Genomic DNA, 26,371 nt, shown 5'->3' with positions numbered 1-26,371 from the left:
ACAATGATAAAAACCCTAACACATTTAATAATTCACAAGTAAAACCCTAACATTGACAAAAAAATACAACACATTTACAAACACAAAAAGTAAATACATAAAATTAGGGTTAATGTCATACCACGGAGAGAGAGAGAGCAGAGACAGAGAGCGAGAGCGAGAGCGAGCTGAGATGGAGCGAGAGCAGAGAGAGAGAGAGCGAGCGAGAGCAGAGAGAGAGAGAGCGAGCGAGAGCAGAGAGAGCCAAAAACCTAAGTCTGAGTATGCAAATGAGGGGGGGGTGAGGGGGGGGGTTTGTTCGTATATATGAGGAGTTTGAAAACGCTGATATAAAAAGCGATTTCATTTAAATGAAATCGCTATTACAAATAGCGTTTTTTGGCAAAAAAATTTGAACTGAAATCGCTATTAGAGATAGCGTTTTTTCCGCAGAAAATTTTTTCTTAAAATCGCTATTACGAATAGCGTTTTTATGCAATTTTAAAAAAGGCGCTGTTAGGAAAAGCGTTTTTAACAAACCCTAGAAGCGCTATTTGTAATAGCGACTTATTAATCAAAGTCGCTATTTGTAATAGCGATTTTACTGTTCACCCACTTTTACGCTCCTAACAGTGAAAGCGCGAATAGTAATAGCGTTTTAACTTAGTTTTGGAATTCCGTCAGAAGTTGGCCTAGTTTTGGAAATACAATACAAAAATGGCTTATATTGGGAAATGGCCCCTTCTTTTGGGTTTGAATAAGTCTGATCTATACACCAACGCTTAGGGATTGCAATGATACCCACCAATGAGCACCTCTTTTTTTCTCTTAAAAAAAAAAAAAAAAAAAAAGCTAATAAGTGTGTTTGGTTTGAGTTTTTTAAAAATTGAGTCTTTTGTTTTTCATATTTTTTTTGTTTTTAGTAAATATTTTTAAATTTTTAAGCATTTTTTTTTACTTTTTAAAATGTATCTTATTTAGATGTGTCTAAAAAATAAAATATTTGTAAAAAAATATTTTAAAAAATTAATAAATACACAAAAATACGAAAAATGTATTGAATTTTCATAATTTTTTTGTATTTTTGATTTTTAATAGGGCTGAGCAAGGAATCCGTGAAATCCGTAATCCGATCCAGTCCAGTCCAATCCGATAGGTTTGGATTGGTTTTTTGAATCCGTGGTTCGGTTCCGGATTGAAAAATTAAAAATCCGTAGTACACGGATTGGTTCCGGATTGAACCTCACGGTTCCGGATTGGAACCGATCCAGACCGTATACAAATAGTATATATTTTTATTATACATCCTTCCCTATAGTATCTTCTCTTATTCTATATAAAATCTAAACTCAAACCTAAAACCGTATAATATCTTCTTTTATTACTTTTTATTTGTTAATTTTTAGTTTTAATTTGTAATGGTCTAAATACTTATGGTGAAACCAGTTTTCTTATGGTTGTTTAAATTATAGCACAGTATGTCGCTATCATAGAAATAGATGTTACTATTGTGGAACTAATATAGCGCTATGTTTATATTTTTATGAAATTAAAGTGTTATATATATTTTTTTGTTATTTAATTATGTGAATCCGTGGTCCTAAACCGATCCAATCCGTATTTAAATGGATTGGTTCGGATTGGTTCCATGATTTAAACGGATTGGATTGGTTCCAATTTTTCAGGAACCGTAGATAACGGATTGGTCCTGGTTTTACCCCAATCCGGTCCAATCCGAACCATGCTCACCCCTAATTTTTAATAAATTTGTTAACGATTTTTTTTACAAAAATTATATTTTTTAAATGTATTTATGTTAGGTGTGTTTAAAAATTAAAACAATTACTTAAAATATTAAAAAATTCAGTAAAAATAAAAAAATACGAAAAATAAAAAGTAGGTTGTGTTTGGTTGTATTCTCAAATAATGATTCTACACCTTGATTCAAGTATGATGTTTGGTAGGAGTTTTGAAATCACGTTTCCAAAACTCTGCAGAGAGCTCTGTCTCAACGGCGCTTTTCAAAATTTTTTTTTTTTGAAAATTTTACTTAACCGGTCGTCCGGCCGGTTGACCGGAATAGTGATTTTTTTTTTTTTTTGCAATTAATATGTTAATTTTTATATAATCGAAAAAAATATTTTCTGAAATTTTTAAAATTTTTTTATGTGCTTTAAAATAATTTTGAATTGTATGTTTAGTTATGAGTTGTAAATTTTTGTATTAAATATCAAATGTTACATCAACAATTTTCCACTCAAATCAAAACTCTTTTCAAAACTATTTTCAAAACTCTTTACCAAACAAATTTTCTACACTCAAATCATAATTTCAAACCCCACAAACTTAAAATATAACTCATACTTTCAAATCATAATTACAAAACTCTACCGAAAGCAATCTTAGAATTTTTTGAAATCTCAAACTAAAACAAAGTGATATGCATGTTTGTCTATCCAATTAGACAAACATGGCCTTATGCATGTACTACTGCTGCAACTTGCTAGTGTGGAACAATGAAAGGAACAAGACTTTCGAAGTAGCAGATGACTCCCCAAACCTCATTTTCTCTCTCATGTCGAAAACCCTTCTCTCCCGCATCAAACCTCGTCACAACCCCAAACCCAGTTCTTCCCCTTACTTCCCCTTCAAACCCCACATCAAGCGACTCGTCAACGAACTCTGTGACATCCTCAAAACCCACCACCACAATCAATGGCAAGACACCCTCGAAACCCGCCTCTCCGAAGAAGAAATCGTCCCATCTGACATTGCCCATTTGGTGCTCGACCGTATTCGCGACCCCGAATTGGGTTTGAAGTTCTTTGATTGGGTCACTCAACGCCCATACGGTTGTTCTCTTGATGGGTTTGCTTATTCTTCTCTTCTTAAGCTCTTGGCCAGCTCTAGAGTGTTTTCAGAGATTGAGACTGTGTTGGAGAGTATGAAAGTTGAAGACAAGTTACCGACTCGGGAAGCTTTGGATGCTGTAATTCGAGCATATTCGGATTCTGGGTTAGTCGATAAAGCCCTTGAAATTTATACTACTGTGCTTAGTACTTCTAATTCTGTTCCAAGTGTGCTTGCTTGCAATTCTTTGCTTAACGCGCTTGTAAAAGAGGGTCGAATTGAAATTGCACGCCGGGTATATGATGAAATGTTTGAAAGAGTTGAGGATGGTTATCTAGATAATTATAGTACTTGTATAGTGGTGAGAGGTTTGTGTAAGGAAGGGAAGGTTGAGGAAGGTAGAAAATTGATTGAGGATAGGTGGGGAGAGAGTTGTATACCTAATATTATCTTTTACAATACTCTCATTGATGGGTATTGCAGGAAAGGCAATATCGAAAGGGCTTATGGGCTTTTTAAGGAGTTGAAATTGAAGGGTTTTTTGCCTGCGGTTGAGACTTACGGTGCAATGATCAATGGGTTTTGCAAACAGCAGAATTTTGAGGTAATCGATAGGCTTTTGATGGAAATGAATGCAAGGGGTGTAAGTGTTAATGTTCAAGTGTATAATAATGTTATTGATGCTCGATACAGGCATGGTTGTGCGGTGATGGCGATTGAGACTACAAAAAAGATGATTGATAGTGGTTGTGAGCCAGATATTGTGACATATAATATTTTGATTTATGGTTCATGTACGGAAGGGAAGGTTCGGGAAGCTGAACAACTTCTAGAGCAGGCGACAAGAAGGGGATTGATGCCCAATAAATTCAGTTACACTCCTCTCATACATGTCTATTGCAGACAAGGGGAATTCGTTAGGGCTTCAGAAATGCTAATCAAGATGACAGAAAGAGGAGATAACCCTGATGTGATGACTTACGGAGCTCTTGTCCATGGGCTTGTTGCTGCAGGTGAAGTAGATGTTGCATTGGCATTTCGTGAAAAAATGGTGGAAAGAGGAGTAATGCCTGATGCTGGTATTTACAATGTTTTGATGAACGGATTTTGTAAGAAAGGGAGGCTGCCTGTCGCTAAACAGCTACTTTCTGAGATGCTTGATCAAAACGTGATGCCCGATGCATTTGTTTATGCCACTCTAGTAGATGGGCTTATTAGAAATGGTGACCTTGATGAGGCTAAAAAACTCTTTGAGCTCACAATTGAAAAGGGTATGGATCTAGGTGTTGTGGGGTACAATACCATGATTAAGGGCTTTTGCAAATTTGGAATGATGAAGGATGCAGTGTTGTGCATCGATAGAATGACAAAAAGGCATATTTCTCCTGATGAATTTACTTATTCTACAATCATAGATGGATATGTAAAGCAGCTTGACTTGAAAGGTGCACTGAGTATGTTTAGCCAAATGGTGAAACGAAAATGCAAACCAAATGTTGTTACATACACCTCTGTGATCAACGGATTCTGCCGCAAGGGAGACTCCCATGGAGCTGAAAATGTTTTCAGAGAGATGCAATCTCGTGGTTTAGTTCCTAATGTTGTCACGTACAGTGTACTAATAGGAAGCTTTTGTAAGGTGGGTAAACTTACAAAAGCTGCCTCTTTCTTCAAACAAATGTTGATGAACAAGTGCATTCCCAATGATGTTACATTCCATTATCTGGTAAATGGATTCTCGAATAATGGACATTGTATGAACTATAAGAAGGGAAATGAACCTTGTGAACACGAGTCATCTATGTTTTTGAACGTTTTTGGAATGATGATATCGGATGGATGGGTTCCAACAATTGCTGCATACAGTTCTATCCTTGTTTGCCTTTGCCTACATGGAATGCTCAAAACCGCTTTGCAGTTGAGTGATAAGATGGTTAGTAAAGGTTGCGTTTCAGATTCTGTTGCTTTTGCTGCTCTACTACATGGTGTTTGCCTGGAGGGACGATCAAAGGAATGGAAGAGCATTATATCCTGCAATTTAAATGAACAGGAGCTACTTATTGCTGTAAAATATTCAGTGATACTAGACCAATACCTACCTAAAGGAGTGATGTCAGAGGCTTCACAAATTTTGCAGACCTTGGTTGAAGAATATAGGTCTCATAACAAAGAAATAAATGATCTGAAGGTTTCGGTAAGTTAAGGTAAAGGGGAAACACTGAAGACCTGACCTGTCATCTTCTAGGAACAAGAGAATTCTACGTCACCTGACAACTGATTGGCATCTTATAATGGGCTGCCGTGACAAATCAGTTTCTGCACTATTATAAGAAGGGAAATGATAGAGAGCTCTAAATATAGAGCTCTAATTTGAGCTCTAATGATGTGTCAAAGCAAAAAAAAAAAAAAAATAAAAAAAAACAAAACAAGACACAAACATCACATCAGAGTGGGACCTATCTTCCCATTAGAGCTATTAAAGCTCATATATTAGAGCTCTAAAGCATTTTTGTTATAAGAATTTGGGATTCTTGTTATAGAGTTGTAAGTGAACCCATCAGAAATACTTCAGAATTCTCTATTTGCTGGCCATTTGTCGTTGTAAATTTTCATCATAATCCTGTGGAAAAATTAATGGTCGGTGAGATTATTCTACATATGTTCTTACTTGACCAATTGGCAGAAACTGGTCATGGTTATGGATTGATATAGAGTTATTGTCTTAATGCAGGATGTTCAACACCATTCAGAGGAAATTAAAATTGCACACCTACATATCCATGTTAGCTGTAAGTTTGAATGTAATGAAGCGATAAAGGCGTCTCAAATATGCCAAACCAGAAGTGCTTTGCTGAAGAGGTTATACAATACAGTAAACATTGTTCCTCAATATTTTTTTTTTCTTATCTTATTTACCCAAAAAAAGAAGAAGGGTAAATTACACTGACACCCCTGATATTTATGTTTATTACAGTTCTCTCCTCACTTTTTGGAAATTACACCTCCCTTCCTCAGCAGTTTAATTTTTTAAATACTAATTTTGCCCTCACTAAGTAAATTATATTGACACTTCTTACATTTTAGAAATTACAATCTCCTCCATAAGCTTTAAATTAGCATTACCAATTGCCCACTCGGTTAGTATTAGTTGGAAAAAAAATTCATTCAAAAAAAAATTAATTGAAAAAAAATTTTGTTAGTAAAATTTTTAAATTTCTATTTAAAAATCAACATAAACTCGTTTTTTGAATTTACGTTTTTTTTTTCAAATTTACAAGCTGAGACAACTATTTATAAACTAAAAAAATTATCAAATAAATTTTTATGACAGTTTTTTAAATTTTTGTAAATATAAATTGAAAACTGAAAATGAAATGATTACCAAATAGGCTTCAGATGAAAAAAATATCGTAAAATTAACAAATAATTAAATAAGTTACCAACTTAAGAAATAACTTATCAAAAGATTCTTAAATTATGTATGGTTTGATTTTTAGAATTTTTTTTTAAAAAATTAAAAATTAATTTGGTTAAGAAATAAAAAATAAAAAATAAAAATAATTTTTATATAATTTTAACTTTCGAGTGGTTAGAAATAGTTTTTTACAAATTAAATTGAAACAGTTATACGTATGTATATAACTTGCCCAAAAATTAAAATGATAATTATTTTTTACCCTTAAATGATAATTATTTTTTATTTTTTATATTTTATATTTTAACCAAATTAATTTTTAATTTTAAAAAAAAAATTCTAAAAATCAAATCATACATAGCATAAGAATCTTTTGATAAGTCATTTCTTACGTTGGTAACTTATTTAATTATTTGTTAATTTTACGATATGTTTACCATCTGAAGCCTGTCTGGTAACCGTTTCGTTTTCAGTTTTCAATTTATATTTACAACAATTTAAAAAACTATCATAAAAACTTGTTTAATAATTTTTTTGGTTTATAAATTGTTGTCTTAGTTTGTAAATTTGAGAAAGCAGCGTAAATTTAAAAAATGAGTTTACATTGGCTTTTAAATAGAAATTTAAAAATTTTACTAACAAATTTTTTTTTCAAATAATTTTTTTTTTCAACTAATATTAACGGAGGGGGCAATTTGTAATACTACTTCAAACTTTAGGGAGAGGATTGTAATTTTTAAAATGTGAGGGGTGTCCATGTAATTTACCCAGTGAAGGCAAAATTAGTATTTAAAAAAATTAAAATGCTAAGAAAGGAATCTGTAATGAAACTTTAAACTTCAGAAAAAGAGATATAATTTTCAAAAAGTAAAAAAAGAATAGTAATAAATATAACCCTCATATCAGTGTAACTTACCCAAAAAAAAAAAAAAAAACAAATGTTTGTTCTATACTGCAGTGCAAGGGCTGTTAACGAGGCGAAATTGCTTTTCATTGTTATCATGGGACAGTAGAAAAATTCTTTCAAGTGTGCCAGAATGTAAGTGTACTTGTCTGCCTATTGACTTGAATCTATATATTTTACTTGATCACTTGATATACATCAAGTAAAATTATTCAAATGAGTATATGAGTGATACACTACAAGAAAAAATATATTTGGCGATTAAATTTTTAGTCGTTAAAAGTGAATTTTTAGTCGTTAAAAGTTGAGTTTTAAATTTTTTCGACTAAATTTTTTAGTCGCCAGCATGGTCGCTGGAAAACTGTCGTAAAAGGTATTGGCGACTAACAAACTTTTGGTCGCTTAAAAACCAAGTCTGTAGCGACTAAAATTTTCGTCGTCAAAATTCATTTATATTTTTTAAATTATAGGTTTTAGTTGCCAATAGTAAATTATTTTTTTTTTAATTTATACATTTGCCGATTATTTTTTTCGTCGCCAATACTGAAGCTTTTGGCGACCACCCGTTTTAATCGCCAAAAGCCTCTACTTTTCCCAAGTTTTGAACCACCAACCTTTCACATTCTAAACCTCTACCAACACACTCTCTCTACTATGCCACAATAACACCACATGAATATATATGCAAAATATATTATTTATATAGTATATTGACCCGTATTAATATTAAACTATATATATAAACATAATTATTTTTATTCAATATAATTTATGTAAAAAATAAATTATTTATTTAAAAAAAAAAGGAGCCACTTTTGGCTACTATCAATAATTTAGTCGCTAAAAAAATTAATTTCCGCCTAAAATTAACCACTTTCGGCGACTAAATTGATTTTTAGTCACCAAAGCCGCCACTTTTGCTGACTAAACTCAATTTTAGTCGCCAATTGTCCACTTTTAGCTACTAAATTTTTTTTAGTAGCCAAAAACCTTTACTTTTGGCTACAAAATTTTTTTTTGTCGGTAAAACACCTACAATCGACGACCAAACCATTTTTTAGTCGCCAAAACCTATGCTTTTGGCTACTAATTTCTTTTAGTCGCCAAAAACCTTCACTTTTGGCTACTAAATTTGTTTTAGTCTCTAAAACCCATATAATCAGCGACTAAACTGATTTTTAGTTGCCAATAAGTATACATTTGGCTACTAAACTGTTTTAGTCGCCAAAAGTCTTCACTTGGCTACTAATTCAATTTTAGTCGTCAATTGTCCTACTTTCAGCGACGAAATTTACATTTTGGTCGCTAAAACTACTTTTTGTTGTAGTGATATTTTTTTCTAGCTGCAACTTTCTTTGAAATTAAAGATCTTGCCTATGTAAACCGGAGGAAAATGAAAGAAAACAAGAAAAAAAAAAAGCTGGCACCTTAGGCACGTCTTAAATCCTTGTTTCAAAGTCCCACATGTCTAAACAATTCCTCCCCCACTACCTGATTTCTATGAGACTGGACATGTTTGTTTTCTTAAACTTTAAGAACTCAGACAACGTGTTAGATTTGAGTTCCACTTGCAGACATCAACAATCTTGGTGCTTTTGAGGTTCATAGGCAATAGATGTTGACCAAAGACACTGGTGTGTGGCAGCATGTGGAGCTTCAGCTCAGCCCACCATCAACTTCTTGTCATATGTCAGTTTGTTTGGTGATGACAAGCTCAGATTGATTTAATCAGTTGGTACTCGTGTTTTTCTTATGGGCCATGATTAAGACTCCCTCGAACTCTCCACCCCCATCACCTCCCTCCCCCCTCCCCCTCCACACACACACGTGGGGGTTGGTGATAGAGGGAGAAGAAAAAAAAAAAAAAAAAAATTTGACCAATCAAAGGCAAAGGGGGTCGTGAGGGTGACCCTCAAAGGGGGTCCAGATCTTTATTGTTTTCTTATATGCTTATTCTAACTTGTCTATGTTTGTGAATCAAGCAATTATGTACTTGCCATATGGCAGTAGATCACCTACATTATGAACCTCCCAGATAATACTATAGCGATTCCGGATTTTAGCCCGACTTTTATGGTGTTTCGAACTCGAGTCTTGGGGTTTAATGTTGTTGTTTATGCCTTTTCCCTCCTCTTACTCTTTGAATTTGAGTTTTGAAATGTCTTGAGCGTGTTTAAAACATGTTGGTTGCTAGTTGGTTTAGAACCTTGTTGCCCAGAATTTTGGCCTTCCGCTCGAGCGGGCTTTCTTGCACTTGAGTGGGTTTTGCAAACCTTCAGTACTTTGCACGTCTGCAAAAATGCTGGAGAAGTGTTTTTAACGCTCGAGTGGCGTTTCTTACGCTCGAGCGGGTCTAAGCTCAAGCGGCCTTTCTTGCGCTTTAGCGACTGTTTGAAGTCTGTAAAATTCTGAAAGTATGTATTCTACGCTTGAGCGGGTTTTATTGCGCTCGAGCGGGAAGTGCCTTGTTGTTGTGTCTTGGCGTTCGAGCGGCCTTTTCTGCGCTCGAGCGGACGAATTTTTGTGTTTGACACTCGAGTGTCAAATTCTCCGCTCGAGTGGACTGCGCGTATATCAGATCACGAAAGTGATATTTTAAATCACTTTTTCGACTCTCTTTCTTTCTCAAACTTTCCAAAAACCTAAATCCACACCCTCTCTCTCTAAAATACTCTCCCTCTCTACTTTTTGGCCTAGATCAAGTAATCTCTATACCCTTGTGCCTTAATTTAAAAGGTAGAGCATCTTGTTGGCTTCCATTCCATCCGAGTCAAGCTTGGTTTTGTGCATCTTTGAGGATCTCCATCTTCTCCTTTGCTCTCCTAACTTTGAGGTAGGGATATTCTACTCTTTAATATGAGTTTTAATTTAGGTAATTGTCATTTTGTATAAATGGTGGGATTTTGGGAAGATTTGAGTGAAGTTATGGCTTGGGTTTGAATTTTGAAAGATGGGTTTTCTATTTTTGGCCCCATATGTGTATGTGAGGTCTTGAACATAGTATTACTTGAGCATAATTGGTAAAAATGGGTCATGGAGTTAATATTTGGAAAATGGAAAGATTTGCCTAGTGTGAGTTAAATAAGTTATTTGTATAAATAATGAAATTGATATGAGGAATATGAAATTGGGAGGATGTATAAATGAAATGTGTAATTGGATTTGATAAATCACTCACCTGTGGAAAATATGATAAATTATCTGTTTGATAGATTGTATATCTGTTTAGAGATATCTGTTTTGGGCTATCGGTGGAGGATAGCCATGATTGTTGTAGAAACTGCATGAGGATTAGGTAAATTGAAACTAATCATGCGGATTATGTCATTGAATATGACGGTTTGATTAAATTGTTGAATATGAGAATGTGGTAGTCATTGTATATGACATGTTCTTAAATACATTGTATATGTATCATTGTTTGGGAGAAGATAAGGGATGGACTCCATTGTTTGGGAGGAGATAGGGGATGGACTCCATTGAAAATTAAGTTGGCCGGAGTGTCTAGGGTGAAAGTCCCGAAATCTTATATATATAAATATGGATGCCGATTCCCTTGGAGGTGAATTTTATAAAATAGCAAGGAAATTGAAGTGCTTGAATAATGGTTGTTATTGAAGTGTTTATAAATGAGTTGTAATCTCGTTTGGAATTGTTTAGATAACAATGAACTATATCAATGAATTGATTCGGATAAATAAATGAAATGGACTAAGATATGGATGTCAATATTGATCGGTCATGGAAAGGATGTAAGTTGGTTTACAAGTATTGAACATTCATCTGATATTAATATCTTAGTTAAATCTCATATATTGTTTTGGCATATCTCTACTGGGCTTTGGCTCACCCTACTTGGGAAACCATTTTCAGGTACAGGTGACATGCCGCCTCCAAGGATATAGCTTGGGAGGTTTAGGGGCTGAAGGCTCTGTTTTGTTATTTTGTTTTGTGTAAATGTTTATTCAAGCCGATGGCTTTAAATGTATAGAGCTAGCTCTCTTTCTTTTGTTGTAACCAAGGGATACCTTGGAAAGATGTAAGCCCGTAGGACATTTATTTTGTTGTAATCGGTTAGCTTTACATGCTGTAGTTTCAAAATAAACCTTTATGAAAGTATGATACATGTAATCTCTTTTGTAATATCGGCTCTGGTGAATGAAAATATAACATTTCTATTAGATTTATAGTTCTTATGAATGGTTGATTTATATTGTATTTTGAGGGCGTTACAATACAGTGTGCCAAACATCAACAATTTAGCACTTAACTGTGTAAATTTAACAACTACCTAGTACCTATCTCATTAGACTCAAAACTTTGATATAGGGGAGTGTTTGTTTGTCCTTTTTATGGATTTGAGTGGCTAGGTGTTGTATTAGTATCTAGTATGCAAAATAAGTGTTTTAAGGCTTTAAGCTCAACGCGAGACAGATTAAAAGAAAAAAAAATTGTTAATGTCGTTTCATTAGCGAACAATAATTTGTTAACGCTTTTTTGTTAGGCAACTTAGTAGTTTACTGAATTCCTTCAATCTTGTATGCATTGGAATGGGAAAAATGTGAAAATCTAGCTTGGTATAAACTTATAACACTGAATCTGGATTCGTAAAGCCTATTGTAAGATAAAGACCAAAAAATAATGATGAATTTTGTAGAATACAGCCATATATGTTGCAATGTATTTAACAAAATTTTAACTTGCAGATCAATTACCCGTTGTAGCACCAAAGGCTTAATGGATGTAGCACAAAAGGCTTAGTTGTATAGATGTTTATTTGTACAGTTAACGTTAAGATATTTCGTAGAATACAATCATATATGTAGCACCAAAGGCTCATTTGTACAGTTAAGTGTTTTCGGATGAATCTTGCTCTTTTATTTGGTAATGCATTCGTCTTAAATTTACACAACAAAAGATAGAAAAGTTCAGGAGTGTGCACCCAATCTTTGATGTCAGAGTTTCACTTGTTTGACATATGACATTGTTTGTTATGCACCTTATAGTATGTAATGACAAATGCAGAGTCTGTAGTTCATTCTTTTTTATGTGATAACAGTGGGCTGCATATGATTTTTCCAGGAGTGTCAAAATCACATCAATGACAAAACTTGCTTATCTCAATGCAATCAATCATAACGACTTATTTATTTATTTTTTTTATATCCTACAGTCACTACGCAATTGTTCTAGTCAGCAATTTGAAGTTGTCAATTCCAGTGCTCTGTTAGATCCTGTAATAGATGTCAAGTTTTAGGATGGAGAAAACAAAGTATTCAAGTGTATGTTATGGACCTTGCATTTCTTTTAACAAGTACGAGATGAAGTAGGAAATTTTCTTTGTATTCAATATTGATCTTTCCATTGATGGAGGGTGGGTGGCATGACTGGAAAAGCAGTACGACACATGGATATATAGGATGTCTCTGAGAAGAATCCAAGTCGTTGACTTCAATAATTTGCCTATGCATAGGTTGTGGCACGTCACTCATAACGTGTATACCACAATTTTCGTTCATGACAACAAATAGATCTACTTTGAGGGAGAAAACAAAGTATTCAAGTGGGAAATTTTCTTTGTATAAGTTTTAGGATGGAGAAAACAAAGTATTCAAGTGTATGTTATGGGCCTTGCATTTCTTTCAACAAGTACGAGATGAAGTAGGAAATTTTCTTTGTATTCAATATTGATCTTTCCATTGATGGAGGGTGGGTGGCATGACTGGAAAAGCAGTACGACACATGGATATATAGGATGTCTCTGAGAAGAATCCAAGTCGTTGACTTCAATAATTTGCCTATGCATAGGTTGTGGCACGTCACTCATAACGTGTATACCACAATTTTCGTTCATGACAACAAATAGATCTACTTTGAGGGAATTTATTTTGGCGCAAGAAAGCTCTAGTTGTTATCAGAAACAAGTTCTCCATGGCAGAAAGGGAAAACCACAGCTCAATCTATTTTTTTTTTGTATTCCATAATTTTGAAATATAGGAGAGAGTAATGTGTAAGAAGTTAATGTTTGTTTGTGATATTACTAGTGAAGGTGATTCATTTTGTTTATTTTTTAATTTGTAAGAGATGCTTGCCAAGTGTCACGGCCTTGGTTTTTCCAAGCCAACTGTGCGGCCTTAGATGCTTATGCACGCCTTGCTTGCACCTAAGTAACCCTTTCTGGAAGAGAGCTAGGAAAGATTCACACATAAAAGAAAGCTTAGAGAAAGTTAGAGAGAGAGCTCTTGGAAAATGCTTTCTTGTATTACTTTGGAATGCTTTGGATACGCTTGGATGGCTTGGGCAAATGAGGCCCTCCCCCTTTTGTAGGCTACAATGAACATTCTAGAACTACAATGATGGAGAGTGTTCTAGACACTTCCTCTTACTACATCTAATAGACTATTCTAGAATATACAAGTATTATGTACAAGCTTCTAGACTTATGTACAATTATCTACAAAGCTCTAGGGAGTTCTAGAATCTTTCAGCAATCTCCAGAACCTCCCAGGGCTTTTCAAAATTTGTCAGTCTGTGACACAAGAAACTTCATTTACATATACAAAGAATATGTTCCAAGTTGTGACTTGTGTTGATTTTGGTTGTCTGCACTTGAAGCAAATTTGCTTACGTTCCAATTATAAGGGTAATTTTAGATATTGAAAGAAATGTCACAATTTTTGGTCAAAATCGTTTGAATGAATAGTGGCTGCAACAGGTGTTCTTTAAGCTAACCTCAAAATCAACATTATTACCATAGGAAGGTTGACAAAAAGTAAATAAACTTAATGGGCACTAGCTTCCCTCCGGTCTAATACTGGAGGGTGCTGTTGGGCCCGTAGAGACCTATTATGGGTCTATTTCGATAATCTGAACTGTTTAATGTGTAAAATTCGTTGAGTATTATTTGCCTGTAAAAAATCACGTTGATCAGATATCGATAGCTACGTGGTCAAATTAATTTTATATAAAAAAAGGGGTAAATTACATTTACCTCCCCTAAGGTTTCTGACAAATATAGGGACTTCCCCTGTGATTTGAATAATTATAGTAACCTCCCCTACTTTACCTAATAATGTCAAGATTCTCTCAAAATTTGATTGCCGTTTATACACCTAACCGACCCTGCTGATGTCATCAAATGTAAACACTAAAATAATACCGCTCAATCTGCTAAAACCGCACCGATCCGCATCTATCCGCACCGCTCTAACTACTAACCGCGGTTTAAACTTTAAAATTTATAATCCGCCAACCAAACCGTTCCGTTCCGCTATAGTTAATACATATATATTTTTTAACCTCCAATGAAATATTAATGTAAAAATGAGTATGAGAGAGATTTAAGATATGAAATTTATTACAAATTAGTGGCTATATATATGAAACATATTATGTAAAATTACTTTGAGTTATATATCTAAAAAATATTATACAAATTAGTGTTATATATTATACAAATGTATGATAATTAGTTAGAATATTCTTCAATCCGCCAATCCGCCAAAAACCGCCCAAACCGCAATTTGTCAATCCGCTAATCTGCCAACCCGCCATTCGATTTGGAAATTTACTCTCAAACTGCCCGAATCGCATCGTGCACACCCTTTTAAATACCTATAATGCCCTCAGGTGCCTATAATGCCTATAATGTAAACACTAAATTTTATTTTTTTATTTTAAATATATAATTTCTATTTAAATATTTTATTTTATTTTGTAAATATTTTAATATTTTAATTTTAATATTTTAAACTCAAAATACAATTTCACACTCAAATCGTAACCAAATACATAACACAAACTCAATTCAAAAAATATTTTCAAACCTCATAACTAAACACATAACTCGAAACTCCACACTATTTTCAAAACTCTGCACTCAAATCATAACAAAACACATAACAAAAAAATTAAAATATTTAAAAATATATTTATAAAATAAAATAAAATATTTAAAATAAAATATAATTTTTTAAAAATTTGTTAGTATTTAAAAAATATATTTAACATAAATTTGTATTTTTTTAAAGTTTGTGTTTGGTTATGAGTTTTGAAAATAATTTTTGAATTGACCAACACAACCATAAAACTCAATTCAAAAATTATTTTTAAACATCATAACCAAACATAACTCGAAACTCTACGCTATTTTCAAAACTCTATACTCAAGTAATAACAAAACACATAAAAAAAAAAAATTAAAATATTTAAAAATATATTTACAAAATAAAATAAAATAAAATATTTAAAATAAAAACTATATATTTAAAATAAAAAAAATAAAATTTATAACATTTTTTAATATTTAAAAAATATATTTAACATAAGTTTGTATTTTTTTAAAGTTTGTATTTGGTTATAAGTTTTGAAAATAATTTTTGAATTGACCAACACAACCATGAAACTCAATTTAAAAATTATTTTCAAACCTCATAATCAAACACATAACTCGAAACTCCACATTATTTTCAAAACTCTATATTTGGTTAAGACTATGAGTTTTGAAAAGATTTTTGAAAATTTCTAATTGAAATTGTGATTCTAAAAGAAAACCAAACATGTTTCTAAAAAAGATATTTTTTCGGAACATGTTTATACTCAAAACTCAATCCAAAAATTATTTTCAAAAACTTATAACCAAACACAAACTTAAAACTCAATTCAAAACTCTTTTCAAACTCAAAACCAAACTTTTTCCAAAACTCTATTTTAAAAAAAAAAAATTAAAAAAAATATTTTATTTTTTAAAATTTATTTGGTTATAAGTTTTGAAAATTTTCGAATTTATTTTTTTAGGGTAAATATTTTATATTTTAAATGTTTTTTTTATTTATTTTAATGTGCATTATATTTCATACATTTATGTGTTGTATTTTTTAATATTTTAAATATATTTTTTAAATATTAAAATTTTTTAATTTTTTTTATTTTAAATGTATAGTTTTTATTATAAATATTTTAAAATTATTTTATTTTATGGTTGTGTTGGCCAATGCAAAAGGTTTTTTCGTTTTTTACTTTATGACAGTGATGTTAGTCTTGAAGAAATGATTTTTTTCGTCTTTTTGCAAGCAAAAGCAAGGGTAATATGGTCATTTTATATAGGATACTAACGTCGTTTGTGCAAAATAGACAGAATGGGAGAATCTTGACATTGTCAGGTAAAGTATAAGAGGTTACTGTAATTATTCAAATCTCAAGAGAGGTAAATGTAATTTATCCTAAAAAAATAGACGGTGAAAGAATAAACAGTTAATAGAAAACTGATCTGATGAGATAGCTATCGATATCTCATCAACATGATTTTTTACAGGCATATAGTACTCGACGAGTTCTACACATTGAATAGTTCGAATTATCGAAATAGGACCCGTGATAGACTGCCACGGGGCCCAATAGCACTCTCCAATCTGATATGGGACTGGGTGGAAGCCAGGCCCAACTTAATAAACAAGGATACAATATAGAAAATTGAAATATGGATTGCTTGCATGTCATCTTTATAGTGCCTCACAACAAAACAAGTGGGTGAATATAGTGAGATACAAACTAGCATAAACAAATTGCGAGGGTGATGCTTCTTTATTCTATCGTAAAAGACGAAAGCTTCTCTACAATTTATATTGGGCCAGACTGTGCAGTTACATTTATTGGCCTATTTTGATAATCCAAACCATTTATCATGTAGGACGCCTGAGAATATCATTCATGCAAATAATCACATTGATCAAACATTGATATCCATATGATCAGATCACATCAACTCCTTCCCCTGAGAAGTGAACTCTGCAAAAGCCGTACTCCTGCTCAAGATAAGAGTTTTAAACAACCCCTTGAATGTCCGCATTGCTGCTACCATCCTATTGATGTTCCCAAAATACTTGGCATGTATGAAAAGCCAGAATACTCACGTTGACTATGAGCTACCATGTCAAGTTCAAACTGAAGGTGAAGTGAGACAAAGGGTTTGGATATGGCTTCCAGAAGTTCAAAGCCTTTCTTCTCCAAGGCCCTGGTGAGGCATAAAAGCATTGTGACGATATTGACAAAGCGTGGCTGTTGCATACAGAGGATACCTACAAGATTTACAACAGAAGCACGCATTAAAAATACCTCGGACAACAGAATCAGCAAACCCCCAGTTGCTTTCTGCTTTTCTGGTGAGCGAAGAACACAACTATTCCGTTTTTCTGCTGCAGATGGTAGAAATAGGTTGTGCCTAACTCAAACTAACTCAAATGTCATGACGGATCCACAAAGATTTCCAATCCTAACTACTTCATTAGAGGAATGAAACCTGGATCACTTTTGCTGAGTAACTCATGATTCCTTGACATCATATTTCCAGAGTTACCCTAAAATTCTCAAGTTTACTGAAAATTCCCGAACACCCTCATTTTCTTCAGATATATTCAATCTTTATTGATATTCTCCAGAAAATTCCTGAAATGAAGATGATTTATAGGTGAACTATTACCTAAAAAATGACACTCAAGTATGAACCATGATCAAAGCAATGAGAGCCCAAAAAAGAAACAAAAACACAAGAACAAAGAAATTACATAGAAAAATCCATTAACCAGTTAAGATGTCCTTCAAGCCACCATCTACAAGGTTTCCAATCTAGAATCCTTCCAACACTATAAATCCGTTTTCTCGCATGCAATTACTCATCACTCTCATCTAAGCTTTCCACTTCACTTATTAATCTCACATCAGCTCTATCACCTCTGATAATGTCAGACAGCTCTTGTATTGAACAAGAAGTGCTTCTTTCCATCTTATTCAGATGAGAAAACTACCATCTGAACAAGCTCTCTTCGAACTACAATTACTTAGTTCTTCACCCAATCACTCTCATCAGAACTTTCTTCTTCTCTTCTTGATCTTGCACTAGGCCTATCACCTCTCATAATGTTAGACAACTCTTGTATTGAACAAGAAGTGCTCCTCTCCATCTTACCTGAAAGTATCAGTGTCTGCTCTGAGAACCCTAAGCCTATCAGTCGGTTCCTCAACAATTCACAGGTAGAAGAATATGGTGGTATCCCTTCATCAATCATCATTTCAAAGTATCTACATGCATCCTCTAGTTTTCCTTTCTTCCTACAAAGGCCATGGACCATCACAGCATATGTTGAGGCTGAAGGATAAAATCCCCTCTTTTCCATGCTCTCCCAAACTACATTAACTCTATCAAACCTCCCTACCCTAATTATCATTTTGAAAGCCATGTTATATGTATGCCGATCCGGCAAACATGAATCTTGGTCCATTCTTGAAATCAGCCTAAGAGCCTTGTTTACTTCATTATGATCACAATGGAAAGCTAGGATTGCATTGTAACTCCATACATCCGGTCTCGCCCCTCTCTCCATCATCTCATCTAAGAGTAGGTAAGCCTCTTCCACCTTATCATTCTTACAAAGTCTCTTGATAATACAATTGTAAGTATATACATTTGGCACAAGTTCATATCTTCTCATTCTATCAAGAACCCGAAAAGCCGAATGAATATCATTTGCATCACAAGAAGCATGGATGAAGATTGAATAAGTATAAGCATCTGGTTCAAGTCCCTTAGACCTCATCTCCCGGAATAGCCTATAGGCTTCATCCACATTCCCTCCTTTGCACAAAGACTGTAACATGCTATTATAAGCAAGCAAGTCAACACAACATCCTCGTTCAAGCATTTCATCGAACAGTTTACGTGCCTCATCAGATTCACCAATGTCGCCCCACCCTTTCATCATAATGCTATAAGTTTTTGCACTAGGCACCACCTCAAACTTAACTCTGTCAAAGAACTCTTGGGCATGCTTCACATGCTTCCTTTTGCAAAGAACATACAATAGCTGATCAAAGTCATCATTACCAGGTTGAATTCCAAAATCAACCATTTTATTAAAAGCCCGAATCGCATCGGCTGGTAAATTAGCTCTACTATATGCCCTGAAAATAACCCAGAAAATTTCCGGGCTAATTTCAAAACACTGACTCTCTTTCAACTCGGCAAGAAAATCCCAAATCAATGGGAATTGTCTGCTACTTCCTAAGATATCAACAAGAATATGATAGCTCTCTTTTTGGGGCTCGAAACCCGGTAATTGGCGAGCCCAAAGGAAGAACCTGTGGGCAGAGAAGCCAAGATTTTTGCACCTTTTCAGGACTTGCTCGACCAAATTGGTGGATATTTGGGGAGAGAACGAGTTGAGGGCGGACTCGAGGTCGTGGTGTGGGTTTCGGAAGTCGCTGAGAATGCGAGAGAGCTCGTTGACGAGTAGTTCTGGTGAAGGATGTGAATCTGGGTGTAGTGATTGAGCAGAGAGGGATTGAGATGAGAAGGGTCTGCAATGGTGGGAGTGGTGGTGGGTTGTGAAGAGATGAGAAGAGAATGTAGGAGAGAGAAAATGGGATTTGGGTTTGTGGGGTTGAGAGAGAAGAGAGTGGAAGAGGAGGTGAATGCTCTTCCTAGTGATAGAAGAGAACGATCTGACCACCATTTTCTACTCTTTCTTCTTCTTTACTCCAAATTCAAACAAGAAACCTATTTATAGTTTCGATTCCGACACACTGTCAGGCAATTGATGTGAGGCCCCCTTTATTTATTATTATTTTTTTAGTTTGGTTGTTGTTGTTTAAAAAATAAAAAATAAAAAAAAAATCTGAGAATTTGAACTTTGTTAGGCCGAGTTTGGAAATAAATTATTTAAATAATTTTTTAATTTTTTTTTTATAAAAAGATAGAGTAAAGTGACGGGATACTAATAATTTTTTGACTTTTTAACTAAATTATTTAATCTTCAAATGGTGCTTTAGTAACAAATAAATCATTAATTTTAAATTTTATTAATTTAAATCTTAATAATTTGATTGGTTTTATTGTAAATTATTTACCTATTTCTCTTAACTAAAACTCACTCAAAAAATATATTTTAATCATTATATTAAATGTAGGTAAATGAAAATTTTCTAAGATACTATTCTTTATTGAATTTATTAACAATTTTCTTTTTTCTTGGATATTTTACCTAACAAATATAAATAAATAATTTAAATTAAAAATAAATTAAGATTTAAGATTTAAAACTCAAACCTTGATTTTATTTATTTATTTATTTATTTTTTGGGATCATTTTCTTAAATGTTTTAAAAAGACTCCACCACCACATGACTTTTGACAATTTTGATATATGTGGGGGAATATTTTGTGAATGACAACACGTGGTTGAGGTGATGCCAATGTATCAGTTGGAGTATCACGTGGCTTGGTTATGTGCCGAGATGATCTCGGTTAGGCCGAGATTATCGGCGGAGATTTCAGAATCCGAGATGAGCGGATAAGGGACAAGAGTTTCAGAACAGGGGAAGATCTCAGTCTAGATAAGAATAAAGCTCTTAGGGAGTTTATCCCTATCTAACTGAGGGTCCAGGATAGGTATTGAGCCTGAGTCCATTGAAGCTAGACTTCTACAGGGATCAAGTTAGTGTTGGCTACAAAAGTAAGGCACTCTCGTGGGTCTAAAGTATGCTTTTTATGCTCTGTCTAGTGAGTTAAGCACTATTGGCTATCTTTGAGAGATAATTACTAACTTGATCGTCGGAGTGCCCCCCAGTGGACAAACTACCGTCGGATTCTTATCTTTCTGTGACAGGTTGTTTGGATTTAATCTATTCTGCCGGTGCTTTCCTGTTGAGTTTCCTTGTTTGGTTGTGTGGTCAAAAATCAGCACTCACAATTTGGCATCGTATGTGAGAACGTAAGAAGAATAGATGGTCAACAATGGGAAAAAAAAGAAGATTGGGGATGACATCTCTAGTGGGAGTGGTAAGCACGTCGATCCTAACGTGGAGGAAAAAAACTGTAATGAAGAACCTCGGGATCAGAATCTTGGGAGAGAAGGACATCGGCCAGGAGGGTGACGCAAAGAAGAAATCAGGTCGAGACGAATATTACAACGAAAGCGACCTCTAGGTGTGGAAAGACAGATGCCTGAGGAGGGACAGCGAGATGAAAGGAATGGCGAACAAGTTGGCAGACCTACAACCAGTCGTCAACTTCATGATGCAGAACAATGTCATGCAGCCACCGTTTCCGTTGAACGACACGCCGATGCCAACGGGCAAGAACGACGCCCAGAGAGGGGGGCAGAAAGCAATCTCGACAGTCCCTCAACACAACAAGGAGAAGGAGCTCTTACATTGGCGTTCACAGGACGCCGGGCAGGCAGAGTCTATAAGAGGAGAGTCTCAGAAGACGCCTCATACCAAAGGGACTTATGTCAGAGAACATTGACATGTTCAAGGAAAGGAACTTTTTTTTGACATAGTGAACGAAGAAAAGTCTAAGAGGACACACAATGACATTGGGAGCAGTGCACCAAAAAGGCTGAAGTCTGTTGACAACCGAGCTCCTGGTCGGACTAAGGAAAACTTGAGGTATTACCTCCAGAGGAAAAGACAGAATGCCGAGGTCACATCGCCAGTCAAGCCAAAAACGCCCTTCTCTGTGGAGTTGGACAAGTTTGAAGCCCCAAAGAGGTTCCATATGCCGAGGCTCCATATATATGACAATAAGTTCGATCCGAACTTTCACGTCGACTTGTACCTGAATTCTATGGCGTTGTATACCGGGAACGAACCTTTGCCGTGCAAGGTATTCCCCTTATCCTTTGGAGAAATCGCATCAGACTAGTTTCACAAGTTGCCGAAACGAGTTGTGAAAAGCTGGGAAGGCATGGCCGAGATGTTCGTGGCCAGGTTTGTAACAAACAAGTTATAGCCATTAAGGGTAGACTCCTTGATGACTTTGAAGATTGGCGAGGGTGAAAGCCTTAGGGCTTATGCCAAGAGATATTACGAGGTGTTTAACCGAATATCGGGATGCAACCAGGAGTTGGCGGTTGTGTATTTTAAGAATCGCCTGGAGGATGATTGCATGCTACGGAAGTCATTGGCAAAGAATCTACCAAAGAGTATGGAGGAGCTCATGGCGAGGATCAAGAAATATGCCAGAGCAGAAGAGGATACGTTGGGGACCAAGATGCCGAAACAAGAGAAGAAAAACGGCTCGCCGAAGTGAGGCCGAGGTAATACTGGATTTAATAGACAAGAAACAGGGCTAAGAGCTGCACAGGCAGTCTCCACTGTGTTCTAGATCCCGGTTTACAAAGTCCTGGAAAGGATTAAGAACCAACCGTATTACAGAGCACCAGAAGGTTCTTGGCGAATTTATGGAAAGAAGCCTTGGGAAGCACTGTGCCTACCACAATGAAGATGCACTTGACTCAAGGGTGCAAAGCACTGAAGATGTACTTGGAAGACCTGGACAGACAGGGTCACTTGAGAGACTTAGTAGATGAGGACAGAATGAGGGAAAAGCAAGCAAGGCTGCCTTAGGCACCGGCGGTACCACCTCCACTGCCACCACAATAGCAAACAGATGGACCTCAGGTGATCAATGTGATTCACTCGAGGGTCAATGAGAATGAGATACGAGGGGAGACTCAGAGGGTAAGACACTTACAATATATGTGTCAAGTCTAGTAGAAAAGGCCTAGGACAAACGAGTGTCAGGGACCGATGGTGTCCTTTACAGAGGTAGACTAAGACATGGTGCAACATCCACATAACGATGCTCTGGTAGTGTGATAACCCTGGTCTGTTGTAGACGCGCCCGTGAGGGCCTCATGCTACAGTTCGGACTCGATTTGTGTCACGGTCTTGTATCTAATCTCGCGGAGTGCAATGCAAGACCAATGAATCATCAAAGAGTCCAAATCCGGCAAATCGTTTTTGAAAACAGATTTTTTTGAAAGAAGTGCCAAACATAGACTGTTTTGCCAGATACAGAGTCGCCACCTAAATATTTTATTTTGGGGAATTTAGAAAACCCTGACTCGTTGCCTAAGGCCACGTGTCCGTCATCACCAAAGTTGCCTCGGCTCGGGAACTTGGGTACGATTGGGGAAGGTCACTTCGTGAGCACCCCCGCTCGCCCGATCAAAGATCAGCTTCTACTAACCATGATATCTAGTTTTGAAAACATTATGCGTTCTTATTCCGGTTATTAGCCTAGATTTACTATGTGATGCGCACAACATACAAGTATAGACTAGGTCGCCTGAATTGGAACAAAACATTTCATGTTTGTTTATTTGAAAATGGTTTGATTATGCTACTCGCAAGTAGGCTAAGACGTGGATTTGCCACCCTCGAGTGGGCTTAGAAAACATGATGATTTTGCCACTATCTAGTGGGCTTAAAACTTACAATTGATGAATTGTTCCAATCCAAATAACCCAACCTTCACCCACAGGCATTCAGACAGTTATATCACATAAGCACATAGCCTCATGGCAAGCATGCTATCATGACAGTCACTCACACGCATACAAGGATGCTAAAGTATAAATACTTACCGAGTACTCCAAGCCAAAACAGAAGCTATGTTAGAAATCCATGCATGATCCTAACTATACAGAAATGCCTAATGCAACACATGCAAAAATGCAACTACAATAGGCTCGGCTATTCTAAGATGGCATATGATGATGCTACAGCTAAACATATATTCAACTCGGAATTAAAGTACAATGCAGTTAGTATGATGTGCCGAGCCCGGTGCATGCAAAACAGATGAATGAATGCAAACATGCTATCATATTGTATGCTAATTGAAACATGCCCTAATCTAACCATCATAAGCTGGTAATAAAAGGGAGAAAGACGTGGGGTCGGAAGACATACATCACACGCACGCACACTTATTACAGTTGTGCCCTTGCTCGGAGGGTCCGAATAAATAATATACAATCCCAAATGAATAATACAATCTGAATAAATACAAAACTCTAATTAATTAACAAATTAATCTAGGAAAGTAGTAAATTGCACGCAAATCCGTGGACCGCCTCAGCTCTGTTTCGAATGATGGATGATGCATGCTTGAGTTTGCCTTGTGCAAAAATCCATTGCGATGCCCCGGTTTGCCTCTGTTTGCAATTGTTTTCGGGATTTGTGCCAAGCTTCGAAAGGTTGTTGATTTTTGATTTGCTGCAACAGAGAGCAACGAGGGGGCATGGCAAAATATTTTCACATGTGTATGCATGACTACCCTTCGAGGAGTGTAGTCCTCGATCCTCGTGCCATCAATCACGTATCTCGATGCATGGTGGCCGAGGAGTCGAATTGCACGACTCAATGTGAAATGAATGCACATGAGCACACAACAAGACCTAAACTCCATCATGGGTAATCCGGAGTGTCGGCGACCGGGAATTAAGACACGTTCCGTCACTCGGAGTACGAAACGTACCTCGTTTCCCGTGCTTGGGCTAACTCCTATCCCAAACACAATGCAATATGCATGACATGCATGAATGCAATCCTAACATACAACCTAGCATACGCAATGCTATGAAATGGTATACACAATGCTCGATGTAACATGGCATACACAATGCTCTAAAATGCAACCTAGCATACGCAATGCTGTGAATTGAAATGGCATACACAATGCACGATGGACTTACACCAACATGAGTAGACCTCAGCCACACCCACATCAGTGGCCATTATATGAAAATGAGACAATCGAAATGCGTGTACACATGCACGTGAACTGAGGACCGAACCTAAGGCATAAAATGCCACTCTACCAAAGCATGGCAAGAGATGCAAGATGGCATACAAGCATGTAAATTTCAGCACTGAAACATGATGCTAAATGATCCCGAACCATGGAAATATGGCACTCGATGCATGAGATGAGCCCCGAAACTCAAAACTAGGCACATGTATTGACCTATAGCTATACAAAACATGCATTATTTGATCATAAAGTCTAAAGACAGAGCCAAGGCAGTCCTAAAATATGAACATTTCTAGTTCAAAGCATGGCCAAAAGATGCTAGCATGATGGACTAAAATAGCATGCAACTTTGGCTAGTAAGCATGGTTGTATTACAACTATATGATGCACATGAAATCTCACCAAACCAACCGAAATCAGTAAATAAAACATGTGAAAATACGCCCAAATAACCACTGATATGCAGCCAATACATGCAAAAATGGTGAGCTCCTTTAGAGGGCTATACAAGGGATCATTAAGCACATACAAGATGGACACTTAGTATGGCACAAAAAACTCTAGAAATCAAATATGATAGCTTCAAAACTCATCAAATTGGCCCTGAAATGGGTCTTGGAAACATGCAAAGAAAGGCCTCTTTGAAAGGCCTTGAATGGGACTTCTTTATGCATGCAACATAGACATGAAATATGGCCAAAAGGGCCTTGGACAGCACCAAGGCAGACTTCAAAACTCATAGAAAAGGGCCTGGAAAGTGACTTCGAAGCATGCAAAATGGGGGCCCTTTGGAGGGCCAAAAGGGCCACCAAACAAGACAAGGAGAGAGGGGGTCACCCCCCTCTAATTTTGGCCTTCAAGAATACATCAAGGCCATTGAAAATCCACTGGATTTCAGTGGCTAAGAAGCCAAAACAAGGCCAATGCAAATGCTCACATGCATGGCCCTAAACATGAAGAGATGAAGCATGCATAGGGGGAAGATGACCCCAAACAGAGATGGGACCTTAACCAAAATTGAAGAGGATGTCAAAAAAAGACTTTTTTTCAGTTTAGGTCGAGGTCCAAAAGGGCTCACAAATAAGGCTAATATATCATGCAAAAAAAAAGCCCTAAAAGAGAGATAAAGCATAAAGGGTGAGTAGAAGACCTCAAACAGAAAAGAGCCCTTCAACAAAGTTGAAGAGGGGCTCAAAAAAAGATATTTTACAGTTTATGACAAATCTCAAATATGCTCACAAGTAAGGCTAAAATATGATGCAAAAAAATAGCCCTAAAAGAGAAATAAAGGGCAAAGGGAAGTAGATGGCCTCAAACAGCAAAGAACCCTCAACAAAGTTGAAGAGAGGCTCAAAACAAGATACTTTACAGTTTGGCTCGAAGTCCAGAAATGCTCACAAACAAGGCTAATATATCATGCAAAATAAGCCCTAAAAGAGAGATAAAGCATAAAGGGTGAGTAGAAGACCTCAAAAAGAAAAAAGTCCTTGATCAAACATGAATATGAGCTCAAAATAAGACTATTTTAAGTTCAGGTCGAAGCCCAAAAATGTAAGCAAAAGGAGCTAAGATATCATGCAAAATAAAGCAAGAAAAGGGGAAATAGGGACTCACCCTTGAAGAGCAG

The 26,371-nt window shown here is 35.8% G+C and overlaps 2 protein-coding genes and 1 non-coding gene across 4 annotated transcripts; 2 read left to right on the top strand and 1 right to left on the bottom strand.

The window, feature by feature from the left end:
* Positions 1–2,428: 2,428 nt before the first annotated feature.
* LOC145788674 (Pentatricopeptide repeat (PPR) superfamily protein) lies at positions 2,429–5,038 on the top strand. 2 transcript variants are annotated; one of them, XM_082908861.1, is made up of 2 exons: positions 2,434–2,994; positions 3,313–5,038. In XM_082908861.1, exons 1-2 carry the CDS (start codon positions 2,450–2,452, stop codon positions 5,030–5,032), a joined length of 2,265 nt encoding a protein of 754 aa, XP_082764987.1. In that variant the 5' UTR covers positions 2,434–2,449; the 3' UTR covers positions 5,033–5,038. The 2 variants fall into 2 exon arrangements, with proteins under 2 accessions (XP_082764986.1, XP_082764987.1); XM_082908860.1 differs by having other exon boundaries at positions 2,429–5,038.
* A 230-nt stretch (positions 5,039–5,268) lies between these two features.
* Positions 5,269–5,657, top strand: LOC114280387 (uncharacterized). Its single transcript, XR_014356513.1, has 2 exons — positions 5,269–5,466; positions 5,561–5,657. It is a non-coding gene; the product is annotated as an uncharacterized LOC114280387 (transcript).
* Positions 5,658–16,614: 10,957 nt separating this feature from the next.
* On the bottom strand, positions 16,615–19,726 carry LOC114280388 (Pentatricopeptide repeat (PPR) superfamily protein). The gene is made up of 2 exons (XM_082907790.1): positions 17,711–19,726; positions 16,615–17,591 (listed from the first exon to the last, which is right to left on the bottom strand). The coding sequence occupies exon 1, from the start codon at positions 19,652–19,654 to the stop codon at positions 17,984–17,986; it is 1,671 nt and encodes a 556-aa protein (XP_082763916.1). The 5' UTR covers positions 19,655–19,726; the 3' UTR covers positions 16,615–17,591; positions 17,711–17,983.
* Positions 19,727–26,371: the final 6,645 nt, after the last annotated feature.

The sequence above is a fragment of the Camellia sinensis genome, chromosome 15 (assembly GCF_055761805.1).
Source record: "Camellia sinensis isolate YWXY chromosome 15, ASM5576180v1, whole genome shotgun sequence".
NCBI classification, from domain to species: Eukaryota; Viridiplantae; Streptophyta; class Magnoliopsida; order Ericales; family Theaceae; genus Camellia; species Camellia sinensis.
The sequence above is the reverse complement of the archived record's forward strand: the minus strand, read 5'-3'. Positions and strand labels throughout refer to the sequence as shown.

What these genes read in the sequence shown, in the direction of transcription:
- LOC145788674 (XM_082908860.1), top strand. Translation starts at nt 2,450, where the DNA reads ATGGCCTTATGCATGTACTACTGCTGCAACTTGCTAGTGTGGAACAAT.
- LOC114280388 (XM_082907790.1), bottom strand. Translation starts at nt 19,654, where the DNA reads ATGGTGGTCAGATCGTTCTCTTCTATCACTAGGAAGAGCATTCACCTC.